We start from the raw sequence: 20360 nt of genomic DNA on the forward strand, positions 1-20360 counted from the left end.
AAAGGACACCCTCCGGATCACCAGGTCCTCAGAACGCCCGATCTGAGTTTTTTCCGGGGGACCGTGACACTCTTGCAGTCTCCTCCTGTTTCACAGCACTGGGGCTCTTTCAGCTGAAAGCGCTCCCGTCTGCCATTACTGGGCGACCAACTGGAAGTCTCTCATTTCCACGCACATAGTTCTTTCTGACTGCTCAACAAAACCATCCGGGCCAAAGCGACGGTTTGTTTCAAGTTCCAACCTAACCCAGCCCCAAGTTTGATGGTAGGGAAATCAGACAGAGTTTTACCTGAAGGAGCGTCTCCACCCCCATCATCCAGCCCAGACACTGAGGTCCAACTCCAAGGGCCTTCTGGTGGTTCCCTCACTGCAACAAGTGAGGTTACAGGGAACCAGGCAGAGGGCCTTAGCTAGGAACTGTAGACCCCTGCTTTCCAAAAGCCAAGCCATGAACCCCCTTCTTCTGAAAATGTCGATATCTCTGTAGTAGTTCTTGTTTTGTGAATGGTGCCAACATGTCTCAGAGCAAACGTACGTCTTCCGGGCTTCGCTCCTGTGCGAGTCACGTGACCCGTGCGAGCACATGGCGCCCACAGTCAGTCGATGGGTATACGCCATGGACATCAGTTGGGGTTTGCAGACCACCAATTGGGAACCACTGTTCTAGGTGGTTATCTTGCAAGAAGCAGCAAGAGGAGAACTACATAGGAAGTGCAGCATGTAGATGAATCTCAAAATATAGGAGTGAAGGAAATACTTCACTGTACCTGCAGAATTGTAACAAGGAGGGATTTCAACTATAGGAGGCAGGAGGGAGAACATGGCCAATGGCCAGGAATTAAAGGAGTTTTAGTGCAGCAACACCTGGAGGGCCACAGGTGAGTCACACCTGAGCTACAAGGATGCTGATGAAATAACCACAGGTGATCAAGCATGGAGTTAATAAGCACACCCAGGAAACTACAAAAGGCCACAGTTTACTAAACACAGGTGTGCATGGGAGACATAAAGTCTGCAGGCTAAACAACTTGTGTATTTATGGCTAGACTAGTGTTTTCCCCCCTCTCTTTCTTTTAAGGTCCCAGGGCAGGTCACAACATTAAAACATAGTATTAAAAGCAGGTTTAAACAACTTACAGCCACAAATAATACACCTCAGTTGTCCAAAGCCAAGGTAAAGAGGTGAATCTACAGCATTCTCCAGAAGCTGTATAATGAAGGTGCTAGACACACCTCTATGAGGATGGAGTTTCACATTGATACGGAAGTGGGGGGCATGTCTTCTTCTTCACCTTCTTCGCTACAATATATCCATTTATTTCCAATTGCCAATGTCAAAAGGGACTAAAATCTATAAAATTCATAGAAAATCAACTTGCCAATTTGCTCAATTTCTCTAGGACTCCATGACACCTCCCCTGCCCTCCATAATCCCTCAAGCAAGGTGTCAAGACCCTAATCCTGTCAAATCGCTCTGCCAAACCCTTCCTCCGGGCGATGCCAGGTGACAGACTATGCATACATGGACCATTGTCTTCTCAGGATGTGCTTATTTGCGCATATCTCCAGCTCTGCATATTCCCCCCTCCCTCCTCCATATGTTAATCCGGTGTAACCCAACCTCTTCCTAATGTATTCGTGATGTAATCTGTGTAACCCAACCTCTTCGTAATGTATTCATGATGTAACTGGGATGTATTTTGCACTGTATTCTGGGACATGGAGGGAAGTTTCAAAAATTCATGTCACCCCTTTCTCGCTGTTCAATCTCGCCTTGAACCTGTTGCGCAATAAACTCGGATCTCCTGGAACTTGCTCCTGTCTCCGGCTGAGCTCATTTTCTTCCGCAGGGACCCGCGGACTTAGTCCGACGAGCTGGGTGGCAGAGTAACCCTGCACCCAGATTTTACCGTAACAGTTGGCGCCCCAACGTGGGGCTTGCGGTTCTCCCGAGCTGCTGACCGGGGCCCCCGAAATCTTCAGCCGGCTCCGGGCCATTTTGCCTGGGAAGATCCTTTTGGACCCCTGGCCATCTTCCGGGCGGTAATCGAAAGCCCTAGGAGTTCAGCCGGGGAGCAAAGAGGGATCCAGCCGGCTTATTCATCGATCCCGAGATCATCGTAGAAGACACGTGAGTATAAGGAAAAGAAAATCCAGTGCACTGGTGGGAAGGGGGTGGAAGTCTCCTGGCAACTGAATTCTCTGCCCTCTATCGTTCCTTCTCACCTTTCTCTTGGTCCGGTTAGTGAGAGAGACCGTGGACCACCGCTCGACCCGAAAGGGGGGTTCTGAGCTCTATCTCTTTTTCTAAACCCTCCAGTCAGCCGCACCAATTGGGAGCCCGAAAGTAAGACGGAGAGAGCCGACTTGAAAAATAGCCGACCCTCCGCAACGGGCATCCCAGTTGAAAGCAAGGGGTTGGAGTTCTCTTTCCGAACTTCCCGAGCGTCCTTCCTAGGAGGCAGGAAGTGGTCTGGCTTTCTGTATCAATCCCAGCCGCACTGGTCGGTGCCACGTAACACGTGTATCATGCGTGAGCCCGCTTCCAAAAGCAGGGGGGATTTTCGGTTCGAAACTCTATCCAGGGATCACCCGATCTGGCACCACACGGCACGGGCGTTCAGTAGGGCCCCTTTTCCTGAGATTGTGACGATAGGTAGGAGGTTGCCAGGAGGGATAGCCCATGAGGAATTGGGCGGGATTTGGCAGAGTGGAAAGGAACCCCAAGATTTGGAATAGGAAATAAGGAAAGGAATAAAGGGAAACCGGATAGTTAGAGCTCACTAAAACCACTAGGAAGTTGCCAAGCAACAAGAGATAGAAAAACCCTAAATAGCCCCCTGTACAAGTTAACCAAATCCCAATCAACCTCTCTCTTTCTCCCTTCTCTATCCCAGACACCCCCCCAAAAAAGAAAAAAACAACAAAAAGCAACAACAGCAACGCATGCATATATAAAGGGGTACCCAGTCAACCAAGCGTTGTGAGCCCTGCCAGTTTGATTAACTGGTGGTGTGTTCGAAGAGGCAAGGAGGCTCATAAAACCATGTCGGACCTTCCTACTAATTTCACTTAATGAAGCCAAAGGTAGCGGCCCAACTCCTTGCAATAACCAACTAAAGGATGAGAATATATATGTTTACATGTTGTCTGTTATGTGTGTTGTCTGTTAATACATATGAAATATGTATGTTTACATGTTGTCTGTTATGTGTGTTGTCTGTTCCTTCTGTCTCTGACAGACTGCCTTTCTTAAGTGCACATAGTTTAAACTGCAAGCTTGCTTCAAAATTTTAAATCTAAGGAAGCCAGGCTGGACCTTGTCAATCCTAAATAAGACAAAAATGAGAATGAAGTGTGCAAATGTTTACCCCACCTCTTGCTTTGCCGCAACCTTTGAGATTGTGAGTCTACAGTCTATTTTGGAATGTGAAGTTAACCTAATGTTTCTGCTGCAAAAGCGTAGTTGAGCACAACTGCTCTCTCAAGCTAAAATGCAGTGTCTGTATTTCATTAAGCACATGCCTATGAAAATAGGTGTTCCTTCTAAGAAAATTGTTAATAAAAGGTAGAAGCTTCGATAGACAACAATTCTCTATCTATAGAGTCCAGTCCTGATATCAGTCTCTAAGATCAGCCAGGGTTTCCTGGCTTCTTATTGGAAAATGCCTTCCCCACTTGTTTCAGTCTCTTTCAGGTCGCCCCCCCTTCTTACTTCCGTGCCGAGTGAATTTACTCCCAAGTAAGCTTCCTTCAACAAGGGGGGGGGGGGCACATTCTTTGCTAAAAGTACCCGACATCTCACTTTCCTATGTATCGTTATTCCTATGCGAGTTCAGAAACATTATTAACTTTTGTATCCCTTTTAAATCAAATCCAGGACTGTTTTTATTATTTGTGAGTGGTTATATCAACTGAAATAACTCTATGCTTATAGAATATTCTCTCCCAGATTCTCTTCCTATCTTATCTTAGGAAAACTGTTCTTCCTTTAAGATCATTTCTCTAGGAACTTGCACTCTTTAGTCTAAGGAAGTAAACTCTCACTCAAACTATCTCAAGATCTGCTAAAAGGGTTCTGTGTAAAGTTGGGTACTTTTATTTTCCTCTTCCTTAGTACATGATAGGAGCATAGGTGTTTCCTTTCGCAGTTGTAAATCTGTACTTAAATGTGTATGTCTCTTTGGTAGTACAAATCTTGCTGTGAAATCTTGCTGTGAACCCTATATTTTGGAGGGTTGGACTAGATGACCCCAGGGTCCCTTTCAACTCTCCCAATTTGTGGCCGTGTGGAAGGACATGTGTCTGCAAGCATTGGAGGGTAATTCTTAAATTCTGGTGTGGTGATGGAGTTGAAATTCAGCCTAGCTTTGCTCTTTAGTTTTAAAAGGTGTGAGGTGAAGCCTTGATGTTTTTGAAGCACAACTGGTAATATCAAGCATTTGAGTGATTACAGTGTTTATCATTTTGTCTACTATTTAAAAATCAGACTTCAAAGTCAATTGTTTTACCGTAACAACATCTTAGGGGCCACCACAGAAAAGGTCCTCTCACCCTAGGCTGACACCCCATAGTGTCTGAGGGCAGGAGAACTACGAAGAGGACCTCCTCTGCTGGACTCAGCACCAGAGATGGTCTGTAGGGAAGGAGGTGGTCCTTATATATTTGGGACCTGAGTCATTTAGGGCACTAAAGGTAAAATGTAAAGGTAAAGGACCCCTGGATGGTTAAGTCCAGTCAAAGGCGACTATGGGGTTGTGGCACTCATCTCACTTTCAGGCCGAGTGAGCCAGCGTTTCTCCGCAGACAGCTTTCCGGGTCATGTGGCAAGCAGGACTAAACTGCTTCTGGCGCAATGGGACAGAGTGCATGTAAACGTTGTTTACCTTCCCGCCGAAGTGGTACCTATTTATCTACTTGCACTGGCATGCTTTCGAACTGCTAGGTTGGCAGGAGCTGGGACAGAGCAACAGGAGCTCACTCCGTCGCGGGGATTCGAACCGCCGAACTTCCAATTGACAGGCCCAAGAGACCCAGTGGTTTAGACAATGTGAGCACCTCGAATTGAAAACCAGCACAGCTGTTTTAAAACAGGGGTTATAGAAGGGAACGCCCAGTCAGGAATCTGGCTGCTGCATTTTGGACCAACTTCCTCTCCTCCCTGCTGTCCCGGAGGACCATGCATATTGGGAGAACTCCAGAAAAAGGGCCGTGGTGGTGGCAGCGGCGTAGCGTGGGTTGTCAGCACCCGGGGCAAGGCAAGTAATTTGCGCCCCCTAACCCGGGGCAAGGCAAGTAATTTGCACCCCCTAACCTGCCGCCGCTGCCAGCTTCTTCTTGCTGCTGCCTGGTCTGGTCTGGTGGTTCTCTCCCGCGCTCAGCGCTGCGCTGGGCGGCCGCTGCACTGTTCCTCCCCCAAATAGTCCCTCACTCTCTCTCCGCACCGCACGCCTGGCACCCACCCCCTCCACAGTGGGCGGCGACCCAGCGGCTCGGATCGGATTCGCACAGCCAGCACTGCAGTGAGAGAGAGTGAGTGAGCCAGGTAGGGGCAGAGAGCTGCGAGTGCGAGCGCGCCCCCCCAGATGTTGCGCCCGGTGCGGGCGGCCCCCCTGCACCTCCACGCTATGCCACTGGGTGGCGGCGGCGTGGGGCGCCTTCCCTCTCATTCCATTTTGGAGAATCTGGGAAGGTTAGCAATGGTACGAGGAACCCCTAGGCTTCCTTCCAGCCTCTCCCAGCACCTCGCTTGAAAGCACTTCTTACAAATGTGGAACGGGCATTAAGCGGTGCCTGGAACGGGGCCAGTTTGGTCGATCGAAGCGAGTGCGTTGACACAGGGTAAGGTGATCTCAGGAGACCGCTGGCAGCAGCAAGACACCCTCTGCCCAGCTTACCATGTAGAGTTGACTGACGTTGTCTTGACATCTGACGTAAGCTTCGTAGTCTGCAAAGACTTTGAACCTATTCGAGGAAGGAGTCAGAGCGGGCGTTAGAGGGGCTTGTGCCTGAACAATGAAGACCCTATGCAGGGCCATTTATTTATTTTTTACAGAAAGGCCTCAGGCCAGCATCAAAGTCCAATGTCCTGTCAAAATAGAAACAGGGTCCTCAATGTTAGAATTCCTGCTCCATGATTGCAGTCATGGGATTATTGTCTTTCACATGACAGTTTATGTTTTGACTCCCCAGAGTGGGAAGTGATGGAGACAGGATGTTTGTGTTACTGTGTTCCGTGAAGTGGGACTATTGTCCTTTGTTCTTTTTCTCTTTGCTGTCTGATGCTGGAGAGAGAGGGAGCCATGTTGCAGTTCTCCGTGTGTGTTGATATGTAAATAAAGTAGATTAGCCAAAATGCAGAGTTGCTGAGGTCTGTTACGCAATGCTGTGCAGACTCTACGGATCCCTAAGTGTGCTGATGTCTGTTGGCATCGGTCGCTGTGATGTTCAGGCAGAAGAAAGCTTTTGAGCTCCCGAACGATCGACCAAGAGGGAGGGAACATGCCAGTCGGGCATGTGTCTCTGCCAGGGTCCTACTCGAGTGTAGGCTGAACTCCAGACACTCAATAGGCCCTGACATCAGGAAGAACTCCCCCCTTTCTCTTTTTTATTATTAAATTAAGAATTAATCACACATAATCATAAAAATGTGCTCCCTGAGACCATTCCATTATAGCTATCTAACCTCCCAAAATTCCAACACCTCTTGCGATGGTTTGACCCCTTTCCATTTTAACAGTACAAATTCTACAACCACCCTCCGTATCTCCTCAAAATCATTTCTCCTGCGTATTCCCCATCTTACCTTAATGGCACATGTTAATTTATCATTAATAGCTATATCCCAAACCTATTTGTACCATTCTTCCATTTTATTTTCTGCTTGCCCCTTCCACTTCCTAGCTGCAATAACTCGTGCAGCCATCAATAAATTTGGGAGCAAGTCCTTCTTAGCCCGTGAACCTTCCACCCCATCATAAATTGTGCTACCTCTGGACTTTTGGTCAGCTTTAACCCCGTGATTTCTGCTATCTCCTTAAACACCCTTTGCCAAAAAAAATTCTACATATTTACACCCCAGTAAGAGCTATTCAACAGTGGAAAGGTCTCCCTCGGGAAGTTGTGGACTTTCCTTCCTTGGTTTTGAAGCAGAGGTTGGATGCTTTAGCTGAGATTCCTGCATTGCAGGGGGTTGGACTAGATGACCCTTGGGGTCCCAATTCTATGTTCCTTAAACTTTTTCCAGAGTGGAGGGTCAGGGAAAGCAGACCCTGCTGCGATTGAGGCACACAGGCCAGGCAAGTTACAGAGTGTGGCACAAGCAACCATTAGCCAAAGCTGTCAACAGGTTTCTGCAAAGGGGTCTCCACTCACCGGTCATGGTGGAACAACATGTTGACCAAATCTTTGAAAAGGTCAGGCTCTTTTGGTGAAAAGAATCCACTCTTGATCTGATCCATGGCTTGCTTTAGCTCAGGAAGCCTCTCGTAATATTCCTGAGCTTTGTACCTGACGGAAAGAGAGAGGAAAACCTTTAGCACACATATTGAAGATTACCGATGGCCATGTATATTAAAATAATAATAATAATAATTTATTATTTATACCCCACCCATCCATAGCTGTCAACCGTCCCTTATTTGGCGGGAAACTCCCTTATCCCAGCGCCGTGCCCCACTGCTGTCCCTTACTGATGATGTCCCTTAAATTTCCCGGGTTTCAAAGGAAGCAGCTCCTCTCCCTCCCTCCCTGCCGGCCAGGAAGGAGGGAGGCTCCAACTGTGTTGCTTGGCCTCCTCTCACCAGCCTCAGCCCCCAGGAGCACCTCCCTGCCAGGACTGGCGGGAGCCTCAGGCCCTTCCGCCGCCATCCTCCTCGCGGCCACCGAACTGAGGGTCTCTGCCTGGGGCCTCCCCTCTGCCCGCTGCCGCCGCTGCCGCTAGGCTGTACTGCGGCTGCGCCACCGAAGGACCCAGATGAGATGGGCAGCCTGGCGCAGCTTATGAATTGCTGAGGAGCCTTGAGAGGAGAGCGAGGGCAACCATAGAGAAAGCAGTTCAGAGGGAGGAGGAGGAGGCGGAGGCGTGGGCAGGTATGCCAAGGGCTACAAGGGAAGGACCGCAAGCGCTTCTCCCACAGATTTGTAGTGGTAGGCTAGCATAGATGGTCTGATCTGCGGGTTTACTTCGGCCGCTATTTCCCGCCCCGCCTGATGGAACTGAGAGCTGCAGATGGAGCACGAGAGAAAAGATACAGAACTGCAGCAGCATCTTCGTAGCTTGGACTTTGTTTTGTGGGTAAAGTGGTTGCTGCTTGTAGTTATTTAATTGCAGTGTTTCATCAGCTGGTGTCTTGAGCAGCAACCTCTGGAAACGAAGGGCTAAAAACCGGCGCTGCTCTCCCAAATTATCTGGTCCCTTTTAACTTCGTATTTCAGCTGGCTGGCTAAAATCCCTTATTTTGGCTGCTGATCCCTTATTTTCAAGGCTGTTGGTCCCTTATTTTCAAATCTGTAAGTTGATAGCTATGCACCCATCTGGCTGGGTTTCCCCAGCCACTCTGGGCGGCTTCCAACAGAATATTAAAATACAACAGTCTATTAAACATTAAAAGTTTCCCTAAACAGGGCTGCCTTCAGATGTCTTCTAAAAGTCTGGTACTTGTTTTTCTCTTTGACATCTGATGGGAGGGCGTTCCACAGGGTGGGCGCCACTACCAAGAAGGCCCTCTGCCTGGTCTGTTACGTGCTCCTGGCTTTGCAGTCACGAGACATCCTCAGCTATCTCATTTTGTTATACCAGGAGGGGCAGACATGTGAACTCCCTTGATTTGGTGAGGAAAATCTGTTGGAAGTTTAGCAGCAGGGATCATTTGGTTTGTAACTTAAGGGTTAATTATGTTCACGTGAAAGCCAACTTGTCAAGATGGGGATAGGTGGAAGTATTGTTTCACACGGAGGAATCACATTTACTGAGGCAGCACATGCTCTGACTGGCTGTGCAATTCGGAGGGAGTTTTCCTCTTCAATTTATACCGTTTTTGTTCAGTGATGTCTGGTTTTCGCATCTATCCGGACGCCACCTGTATTAGGCAAAGTAACTTTGCCAACAGAATTGCCATAACAGCCGCCTCCAAACTGTAGGGTAACTCAAATTATTGAGCAATTATTGATCTGCACATTAACATATGCAAGGGGTCAAAAATCTGATCTTACCATAAGCAAAACCTCTGGATTTTCTGTGCATCGGATAAGATCCGATTCAGTGGGCAAGATCAAATTTTTGCAAGGCACAACCGTGGAGCAATGAGAAAAGCTCTTGGAACCGGGGCGGGGGGGGGGGGATTCATCAGTGACCAATCCAATCAAAACACAGGTCAAGCGAAAAGCGTGGGCGAGACCTTCGCTTCTGCCATACTCACCCTCTCCGGTCCAACTCAGCCACATCCTCCACTCTCATGCCAAAGATGAAGAGATTCTCTTCTCCAGCCTCCTCTGCCATCTCAACGTTGGCGCCATCCATCGTCCCAATGGTCAGGGCCCCGTTCAGCATGAACTTCATGTTGCCGGTGCCAGACGCTTCGGTGCCTGCCGTGGAAATCTGCTCCGACAGATCTGTGGCGGGGATCACTGCCAAGAGAGTGCAATTTTAGCCATTCCTGCGGTCCATTATTATTACTATTATTATTATTATTATTATTATTATTATTATTATTATACATTTCTGTCACAGCCAACCATGACGGCTCGCAGCAGGTAATCAGGAAAAATAACATGCAGAATCAAACAAGCAACTTTGTTATATGGACATATCAAACCGCCTTGCACACAGAGGAGAGGGAAGGGTGTAGCTCAGTGGGGCAACTGGGGAAAAATGTCCCAGTTTCAAATTCTGTCTCTTTCCAATTTAAAGGCTGAGGGAGAGGAATCTGCGAGTTTGCCAAGGAGTTGATAAGGTTCAGTACTGAGTTATTTGAAGTTCGACAGCTTCTTCTCCTTCCCAGGCTGAGAGAAAAATGGAGAAAACAGGATATTTATTGGGACAGTGTGATTTCGGCAGCTGCTGCTAAAGTTGCAAACAATGAACCACGGGACAGAGCAATGGAGAACTTCGGAAACAACAATGGGATATTAGCTCCACCCAAGGCATGATGGAGAACAGCAACAACCAGGAAAAGATAAGACGTAATATTTTACAAGGACAGGAAGAAACATTACAGACAGAATAACTGCCACTCACAGGAAGAACAAAGATATACTTTGAATGCTTCACCTGTAGCTTTATAAATCATTCAATGTGTCAGTACAAATGGAAGTTGTTAAAATTGCAGTTGCTGTATAAGGGATTTAACGTTATTTTGACTTGAGAGTAATTGAAATTTAGAAGATTTTGGAACACAGAAATAAAGTAAAGCATCAATTCTAGCACGTGGGAGGCTACCTAAATTGTATAATTTGGCATCTGAATTATTGGTATTACTAATTGTATTATAATTTGGCTTTGTTATAATGAGGCTATTGTTGGTTTATTGTAATTGAAAACAAATAATAATAATAATAATAATAATAATAAAGGCTGAGAGAGAAACTGTTAAGCACCTTTTCTGCCCAAGAGACAACTCAATAGCCTGACCTGGTATAACACTGTTTCCTTTTACACAACACTTGGGGAGACAGGCAAACTAATACCAGTATACTGGAAGAAGCAAAGATCACCAGTGCTGAAGCAATGATTCTTCAACATCAACTTCGTTGGACAAGTCATGTTTTTCAGATGCATGATTATCATTTTCCAAAGCAACTACTCTATTCCGAACTTAAAAATGGAAAGCGTAATGCTGGTGGTCAACAAAAGAGGTTTAAAGACTGTCTCAAGGCAACTCTTTAAAAAATGTAGTATAAACACTGACAACTGGGAAACACTGGCCTGCGAGCGCTCCAGTTGGAGAACAGCCTTTACCAAAGGTGTCATGGGCTTTGAAGACACTCGAACTCAGGACGCAAGGGAGAAATGTGCTAGGAGGAAGGCACGCTTGGCAATTCCACACCGCGATCAACTCCCACCTGGAAACCAATGTCCCCACTGTGGAAGGACGTGTGGATCCAGAATTGGCCTCCACAGTCACTTACGGACTCACTGTTAAAACCGTGTGAGCTGGACCATAAAGAAGGCTGATTGCCGATGAATTGATGCTTTTGAATTCTGGTGATGCAGGAGATTCTTGAGAGTCCCATGGACTGCAAGAAGATCCAACCGATCCATTCTGAAGGAAATCAGCCCTGAGTGCTCACTGGAAGGACAGATCCTGAAGCTGAGGCTCCAAGACTTTGGCCACCTCAGGAGAAGAGAAGACTCCCTGGAAAAGACCCTGATGTTGGGAAAGATGGAGAGCACAAGGAGAAGGGGACGACAGAGGACGAGATGGTGGGACAGTGTTCTCGAAGCTACCAGCATGAGTTTGACCAAACTGCGGGAGGCAGAGGAAGTCAGGAGTGCCTGGTGTGCTCTGGTCCATGGGGTCATGAAGAGGCAGACACGACTAAACGACTAAACAACAACAACAACATGGAAGACAATCTTACTCGGCTACGAGTGATCGCCAAAGAAGAAGAAAGTGTTGGAGTAGGACCTGGGAGGGACAAGGGTTCAAATCCGCATTCAGCTATCAAGCTAACTGGGTGACCTTGAGCCAGTTGTTGCCTCTTAGCCTAACCTACACCACAAGGTTGTTGTGGATATTAAATGAGGAGGGAGACAACCATATATGCCACCTTCAGCTCCTTGGAGAACAAGGCGGGATTATAAATTCAATCCATCGTTCCATTAAATGTTTAAGGTCTGTTAATGAAGCTCTACTGCAAGCCCTCTGTCACGTGAAGACTGGATTCCGCAAAAAGAAATGGACCCAAGTTACTCGTCGTCATCAATTTAAATGGTTCTTCTCTGAGTAGAACTTAGTTGGATACAACCCAGTGGGCCCCAGAGCTGTCCCCCTTCCTTCAGTTTCCAGCAATTGGTGTTCAGTTGGAGTTAAACAATATCTAGAGGACCACAGATATGTTCTCCCGCCCCCAACATTTTAGTCAAAGGAAGAGGGACCCACCAAGAACAGGAAAAACGTCGTAGGGAAAGCCAATGAAGCACAAGTGCGGTTTGAAACACATTTTGACTCTTAGGCACATTTGCCAGGAGAAATGATGCAAGGCTTTTAGACGCCAGCTCTTGCCAGCGACGGACGATGCTGGCCTTACCTTTCTCAGCCAAGGAGACTCTGTAGTTTTCCAGGAAGATGACCTTCAGCTTGTTCCCCACCACAGGGTCGTTGTTGACTACGTGGCCCACGGAGGTGATGAGCTTGATGATCATTTTGGCCATGTGGTAGCCAGGAGCAGCCTGCAAGGAGGACAGAAACGCAAGCGCTTAGAAGGAACAGTGGCAGCTGGTGTAGTGATCAGGTGGGATTGCTATGAGGAATTATAACAAATATAGAGTAAGCCATTTGTGTCAGCAATGAAAGCATTGCGTTGACTGGGTTTCAAATATTTTGATATGATTCTTGATCAATCCACACCTCTGCATCCCTGTTCCATTTCTCTTTCTTCACAAGTCACGTACCCACTTAGAGAGGCAGGCATCCTGGGTCATCAAAGACAGTGGGCAGTTTCTTTGCTGTAGCTTTTCTGATATCTTAATCTTAGGATGTTAATCTTCGGGCCAGGAAACAGGTTTCACATAAAGGTGATAATGATCGCTGTCCTCCGGGCCATCCTCCTTATCATGTGTATTGATTGTTTATGACCTCCAGGGTTGCTGAACGCACTCCTTTGTAGTTTTCATTCATTTACCCCCAAAATATGCATGCTTAACTAGTGTTTGTAGTTTAACTTTGTCCCCACGTGGGGTTTGTTGAAATGCTCAGAAGAAATCTGATTGGTTCTTACAAACACTCTGTAAAAAGCTCTTTTGTGAATAAAACGACCTGGGCCGAGGGGTGGAGGCACATAGAGATTATTATACGCACCCTTCCCAGAGTCTTGCTGGTTCAAGCCTCTGTGTGTATTCTTATTAATCAAAGTTCAATCCTTCCTTTATTTTGGAAATGCCTCAAGCTGGGCATCCTTGTGCTTCCCCCTAGCCTCCCTGAAGCCAGGACCCTCCAGATGCTTTCTAGATGTATTTTTTTTGTTTAAGCAGACTTTTCAGCTGCACAAATTCCCCATCAACACCTCACACTCTCCTTTTGTGGTGGTGGTGGGTGGTCACGACAGAAGTACATGAAATTATGCTTTAGGGAGGTGTTTTTCTCATTCTCCCGTAACACTAGCACTCTGGATGGGTAGTAGCATCAGGAGAGGTGAAGAAATGTATTCCTCCACACAGGGCTTAATTATTCATCGGTGGAACTCTCTCCCACAAGATGTGGTACGTTGGCCACTGCCAAGTCCAAGGAAGGCAGGCAGGCAGGTAGGCACTTCCAAGGGCAGCCCAAAAGGGGCACCCCAGCAGATTCTAGGCTGTCCCCTCTCGAAATGTGCAGCGCAAACCCATCGCTTACTTTGCCACCAATGATCACCGTCCGGGGCACAAACAGCTTCATGGGGTCTCGCTTGATGCCTGTGGGAGAGAAAGGAGAACACAAAATGAGAGCCAGTGTGGTGTAGTGGTTAAGAGCGGTGGACTCGTAATCTGGTGAACCGGGTTCGCTTCCCCGCTCCTCCACATGCAGCTGCTGGGTGACCTTGGGCCAGTCACACTTCTCTGAAGTCTCTCAGCTCCACTCACCTCACAGAGTGTTTGTTGTGGGGGAGGAAGGGAAAGGAGAATGTGAGCCGCTTTGAGACTCCTTAAGGGGAGTGAAAGGCAGGGTATCAAATCCAAACTCTTCTTCTTCTTTTCCTCCAAGACACCTAGAAGGTGAGGCTGTCACTGCCTGCTAACCACGAATGCCCAGGATGCCCAGCTGCCCCCGTGCCCTTACTCACGGTTGTACATGGTGATGATGTGCAGGCAGTTCATGAGCTGCCGCTTGTATTCGTGGATCCTCTTGACCTGGACGTCAAACATGGAAGCCGGGTTGATCTTCACCTTGTATTCCTTCTCCAAATACTGGGCAAACTTGACCTTGTTCTCCTGAGAGGGCAGAGGGAAGGTGCAATCGCTCAAAGCAGCAGCAAATATAGCCAGCAAGGCATGGTCTGAGGGCACCGGATGCAGCAGCTCCCTGCCTAATGCGTTCCCGGGACGTCCTTTTTATTGCGCATTAATGATGCTCTGCGTTCATGACAATATTGGCGGGGTTAAACACAACCCTCCTTTTCAACACCGTTTGCACCTGCAAATGTTTCAGAGCCAACATACACTTCCTTTCCCAACCGGGGTCTGTCCCTCAATCTCCTGCCGAAATCCCACAACTTTTCATAGCACAGAAATTTCCTGGGGCTTTCCGTCCAGTTTTGCTGCCTTGTAATGCAAGGCTGCCCCCCCCCCCCAAGGTAACATTTGGGGGAAGCACCACAGAGCGAAGAGAGTGGAATTGTGTGTGAACAGTGTTGGATTTACGTATAAGCTAAACAAGCTCTAGCTTAGGGCCCCACTCTCTTGGGGGCTCCCAAAAAAATTAAAGGGAAAAAAATACCTGGATGTACATTTCCAAAATATAAGATGAAAAACAAATAAAATAAAACCTACATACAGCAACAGTGTTTTGTGTTGTGTAGGCTCCTATGATGTAAGTCATGGGCCCCGCCTGCTAGCCTGCTCCCTCAAATATCACTGCTTTCCTCCTTTCTATATATAGGGTGCCTACATTCTGCATGGACTGGTTGCACAGCAACTTGTGCAACCTATTAGGTCCATCAATTGCCATGTAGCACATACTCAACACAAAAACAGCGACAATTTGTTGTTGACAAAGGACAACTGGATATACAAAGAGCCCCATTACCTTCAGTAGCTTAGGGCCTCATCAAACCTAAATCTGGCCCTATGTGCAAACAATCCAGTACAGTGGTACCTCAGGTTACATATGCTTCAGGTTACGTACTCCGCTAACCCAGAAATAGTGCTTCAGGTTAAGAACTTTGCTTCAGGTTGAGAACAGAAATTGTGCTCCGGCGGCGCGGCGGCAGCGGGAGGCCCCATTATCTAAAGTGGTGCTTCAGGTTAAGAACAGTTTCAGGTTAAGAACGGACCTCCAGAACGAATGAAGTACTTAACCCGAGGTACCACTGTACAAATCCACCACTAATGTACTACTGTATCATTTTCAGTTTTAAACTGTGTGTCTGTTTGCCATCCTGAGCAAACTTGAGGTCTTTGTAGGAAAAGGTGGGGGATAAATGTAACAATTACTTTTTCCCACATTTACTGACATTATGATTATTTCCAAGTGTTTTTAATATGGTGTTCGTTTGGCATCTTGTGAGCCAACTTTGAGCACTACTGTGGAAAAGTGGAACGCAAGTAAACTGATGGTGATGCTGCTGGCAAGGATCGAGGGCCGTGTGGCCGTCCCCCCCCCTCCCGGCCACCACGTTTGCTTGACGTGAAGTCCAGCGTCTCCCAGGAATCTCGGGAGCAGAATCCAGCCTCCTCTCGAGCTGCAAAGTCGACAAGAAGACACCCCGCTCCTCTACCCGCTTACCTGTTTGACTTTGGACACTTCCCGGATGAAAAGCTCATCGTTGGCATAGCGGTGGAGCTTCGTCAGCTGGCTGAGGTCCTTGACGTACTCCTCTCCTATTTTCTGTAAAACAGAGGCAGGGGGCTTGAGGCATCCAGACCACCTGCCTCAAGACAAGCAGCCTTTCCGAGGTATTTGCTCACCTCCCCAAAAAAGACTTTTTTCTGCCTCTTACCACGCCAGCCTTACATGTGCCCACCTGACCACTTCGATTGGCACCACTACAGGCGTCGCAAAAGACCCGTTCTGCATTTGTAAGAACTTGATAGTTTAGTGCGGCAGAACTTTGGAACTCCCTGCCTACTGAGATCAAGGAGGTGCCTACACTGTGCTCTTTTCGGTGCCTGCTAAAAACATTCCTGTTTAGACAAACCTACTCATCACATGCTTAGAAATCTGAGGTTGTCTGGACCTCTTTTAGCATTTTAACTTTTGCATGTTTTGAAGTAGGATTGTGAATTTTCCTTGATTTTACTGTGGACAAGCAGCCGTTTTTAATCCAAAGCATTAGCTATAATCTTTCGTAAATCTTTTGTAAACTGTTTTGCGGTTGTTGCTTTTCACAATCACATGATATATTAGTTTTATGAATGAAATGCATAAATAAATAAATAAATATTTTTAAAAACGCATGCCTCTGTTTCCCCATGAAAATGGTAGGCAAAGTTATGTTCGGATACGGCCCCAAATTTCATCACTTTGCTACTGTGATTTTCTGGGTTAAGGGGGCTGAAGACCAATTTTTCCTGGAACCAAATGACGCAGAAATGAGCTCTGAATGCATGCTATATTCCAGAATAGAAGTGCCTTTTGCATCATGTGAAAGTTCAAATACAACGTGGAAATTAACAGGGAAATGGAATAAACTGCTGCACAGAAACAGCCTTATTGCTGTCCAAGGTACATCAGGACACAATCCGCCTTGATGGAAACGGTGCGATTTCTGCCAGAAAAAGTCAACTGCAGGTGGGCTGCCTACCTCTGCAATTAACTCTGCGAGTCCCGGGTTGCAAAGCAGGAGCCACCGCCGAGGGGTGATGCCGTTGGTTTTATTCTGAAACTTCTCTGGCTCCACCTCTGCAAAGTCCTTGAACCTGCGCAGGAAGGAAATTCTCAGTTCAGTGGCTGGGGAAACCCAGCCAGATGTGTGGGGTAGAAATAATAAATTCTTTTTTTTTTTTAAATAATCTTTATTAAAGTTTCAAAAGGTTACAAAAAACAAAACAAAAACACAAAAAAAATAACACAAAACACAACATAAAAAATTCCACCTTTTAAGTCTCATTTTCAATAACTTCTTTTCATGACTTCCCCACGCCTCCCCTTATTGTATTCCAACTCCGATTGTTTATTCAAGCAAGTTTTTATCCTTAATGTCCTAATCATAATTTATTAATTTACTTAACCATAAATTATTAATATGATTCTTTATAATAATTTTAAACCTTAATTCATTATTATCCATTAATTTGGATTATTTAGCAATTTTTAGAATATATACCTTAATCATACATAAAAAGAGAGAAAAAAAAAAGAGATATAAAAACAAATAATAAAATACCTTCCCTAAGATTGTCCCTAATTCCCATCCACAGATTCCCCATTCTTATAATAATAAAGAGCATATAGTTTTACACTGCAAAATAAAAATCAGGCCCCCTTTGGACTTCTAAACCCCACCCTTCTCTTCCCGGTTTCAATCCCAAACCAAAGTCCAATTAGTCCATCTTTTTAGCCTGGTGACCTTACGTCCGAGGCTCTCGAATCTCTCTCAGTCCCTTTCCGCCGGCTTCTTCGAAAATCTTTCATATTGAACACCCCAGGTCGGGGAAGTACCTTCTCCATGTTAACCATATTTCTTCCAGCAAGGCCTACTTGTTTAGAGGTGGAGCTCCAACTCTGTTTCTTAAGTCTATATGTCCCAAATAATCCAGTTTTCATCTTAGTCGAATTGGAATTCTTCTTGGCAGGTCTCCGGCTCTCTTTTATCTTCTGTAACTTTTCAGCCACCCCTTCTTTCTGCTCCTCCTGTTCAGCTGATGTCTTAATCTTTGGTTTCTTTTCTTGTCCAGCTGCCTGTGTTTTGAGCATCAAGTCCCTTTCCAACTCAGTAGGTATATTTTCTGTTGACTTCGGTTTCGTAGGACTTGTAGACAAAACATGGCCTTGCTCGATCCTCTCTTGCAGCTTTCCCATGAGAAAAATAAGCTCTTGCAAGTCAGCTCGTATTTCCCGACCTAGTTCCATTCTTGTAATATCCAAGAATCCCCTCTAGAGGGATTCTAGTTACTTAGTATTCTTTTCCCTTCCGATCCAAAAGTCAGGTTTATTTGTATCAGTCTTTCTTTACTTTCAATATTTTGTAGCAGTATAGCCGGTTAGAATTTAAGCTTTGATTTTTCCGGCTTTGACAGCTAATTTGACAGCTGTCAAAAGTTTTCTATAAATCCTCTGCAGGCTCTTTTCACGGGTTACTCCTGGGCTTGAGAAAGGTGGTACTTAGTCCAAATAATTAAACTTTTGTCCTCCGGCACATTAGCTTAGTCCTTTAAATCTGTGGAATTTATATCTTTTATCGAATTACCCCAATTCTTCACGCAACCTTAGTTGACAGCTCCTTGCTTCAAACTGTTTACAATAAGGGGGGGCGGACTTCCCTTTTTTTCACCTCCCCCGCTCGTGCCAAATTCATAATCAAATTATTTGTAATCCAATTTCCCAATTACTCACGGGTTGTTGTTCTTGATTTTAAGTCCAAATTTTAATAGGAAGAAGTCAGCGCTCTCCGACAAATGGCATGCGGCTTCGCTCGGCAGGGGAAGCAGAAGACTCACAGCACCACGCCACTCCCCGGCACCCGTTCCGTAGCCTTTAAAAAGGCTCCTTCGCGAGTCGGGAGGGCGCTAACGATGCCCGCCGAGTCACCATGTCCACGGGCTCCTATGCCCGTGGTTTTTGAGGGTCCCCGTGTCGCCGGCACGGCAAGACCCAGCCCCTGTCAAGCCGATTCCCTCCGGAGCTCGGAGGGAATCCGCCATTAGCCGATCGCGCTAACCCGGAAGTCCAGAAATAATAAATTCTTATTGTTATATCATCAAGATTTCTTGGCTAACAATGCATCATAAGAAGAGTCTTTTGCCGGATCGGGCCAACCATCTCGTCCAGCATCCTGTTTGAACAGTGGCCGATCAAATGCCCCAAAGGGAAACTCACGAGCAGGACTTACCGTATTTTTCGCTCTATAGGACGCACTTTTTCCCCTCCAAAAATTAAGGGGAAATGTGTGTGCGTCCTATGGAGTGAATGCAGGCTCCTTGGCTTCAGCGATAGCAACACAAAGCCTCCGAAGCACAGAGGGAGCACTCCCTCCGTGCTGCTTTCGCTGAAGCCTCGAGAGCAAGAGGGGTCGGTGCGCACAGACCCCTCTCGCTCTCCAGGCTTTAGGGATAGCTGCCTGAAGCCTTCGGAGCGCAGCGGGAACTCGCACTGCCCTCCAAAGGCTTCAGGTTCCTTTTGCTGAAGACGGGAGAGCAAGACTTTCCTGGCTTCAGCAGAGAGGGAGAGCTGCGCAGCGCCCCTTCAGCGAAGCGGGAGGAGAAATGGAAGGGGCTCCGTTCCTCCTGCCACGGCGCTGAGCAGAGAGGGGGAGAATTTTTTTTCCCGTTCTCCGCCTCCTATGGTCCAGTGCATCCTATAGAGCGAAAAATACGGTAAGTGCAACAGCACCTCCCTTCACTTAATTGTCCTACTGTACAGCTGGGGGACCCCCAATGGAAGAAGTCTCAGAGCCCGGGGAGTGGTGGTGGTGGTAGAACAACGATGAGTAGTGAGAGGGAGAAGACTGAGAAGAGAAGGTGTCGGAAGCTGAAGGGCTAACAAGGCTTGGTGAGCTGGGAGAGTCTGTGTCAGAGAGAAGTCCAGAATCAGAAGCGGAAGCAGGAGAGAGGGAGGCAGAGAGGAGTCAAGCTGGTGAAGAAGTCAGGGTGTCTGCCCCTCTTGCTGCAACACTCTTTCCTCCCTTCTGATCTCCCAGGACCAGGAGAGGTGTGAAGCAGGAGGAGCAAAGACAGTTATGTTGGCATAGTCTCAGATGGCTTGGGAAGGACCTGGGAGAGGAGGTGAGTTTGGCAGTTGTGGGAAGTTGAGGATCTTGGCCTCCACAAATGCTTCATAGGGGGCAGAGCTATTGAGAAGTGTGCTTATTAGGCCTGGCACTCCGGAGCAGACCTTGTTTCTTCTAATAAAGAGTTAAAGTGCTCCATGTGATTTATTGCTGGCTCACTCCTGACAATAGACTTATTCTGCGTGTATGTGCTTAAACTTCTCTTATAGCAGTCCAAGTTGACTATTGCTACATCTTTTTGAATTATGGTGCTGGTGCTGGAGGAGACTCTTGAGAGTCCCATGGACAGCAAGAAGATCAAACGTATCCATTCTGAAGGAAATCAGCCCTGAGTGCTCACTGGAAGGACAGATCCTGAAGCTGAGGCTCCAAGACTTTGGCCACCTCATGAGAAGAAAAGACTCCCTGGAAAAGACCCTGATGTTGGGAAAGATTGAGGGCACAAGGAGAAGGGGATGACAGAGCACGAGATGGTTGGACAGTGTTCTCGAAGCTACAAACATGAATCTGACCAAACTGCGGGAGGCAGTGGAAGACAGAAGTGCCTGGCGTGCTCT

General features: G+C 47.0%; 1 protein-coding gene across 1 annotated transcript in view; it reads right to left on the reverse strand.

Moving 5' to 3' along the window:
- The window catches only part of PYGL (glycogen phosphorylase L), a 63499-nt gene that overhangs the window by 1606 nt on the left and 41533 nt on the right, over positions 1-20360 (reverse strand). The window contains exons 13-20 of the mRNA XM_081019344.1: positions 16660-16774; positions 15642-15743; positions 13981-14128; positions 13554-13612; positions 12250-12391; positions 9420-9627; positions 7375-7509; positions 5898-5964 (exon numbers count right to left, since the gene is read on the reverse strand). Coding sequence (XP_080875470.1) covers positions 5898-5964; positions 7375-7509; positions 9420-9627; positions 12250-12391; positions 13554-13612; positions 13981-14128; positions 15642-15743; positions 16660-16774 — 976 coding nt within the window. The remainder of the gene's footprint in view (positions 1-5897; positions 5965-7374; positions 7510-9419; positions 9628-12249; positions 12392-13553; positions 13613-13980; positions 14129-15641; positions 15744-16659; positions 16775-20360) is intronic.

Source organism: Podarcis pityusensis (assembly GCF_964106645.2).
Source record: "Podarcis pityusensis genome assembly, chromosome: 1".
NCBI classification, from domain to species: Eukaryota; Metazoa; Chordata; class Lepidosauria; order Squamata; family Lacertidae; genus Podarcis; species Podarcis pityusensis.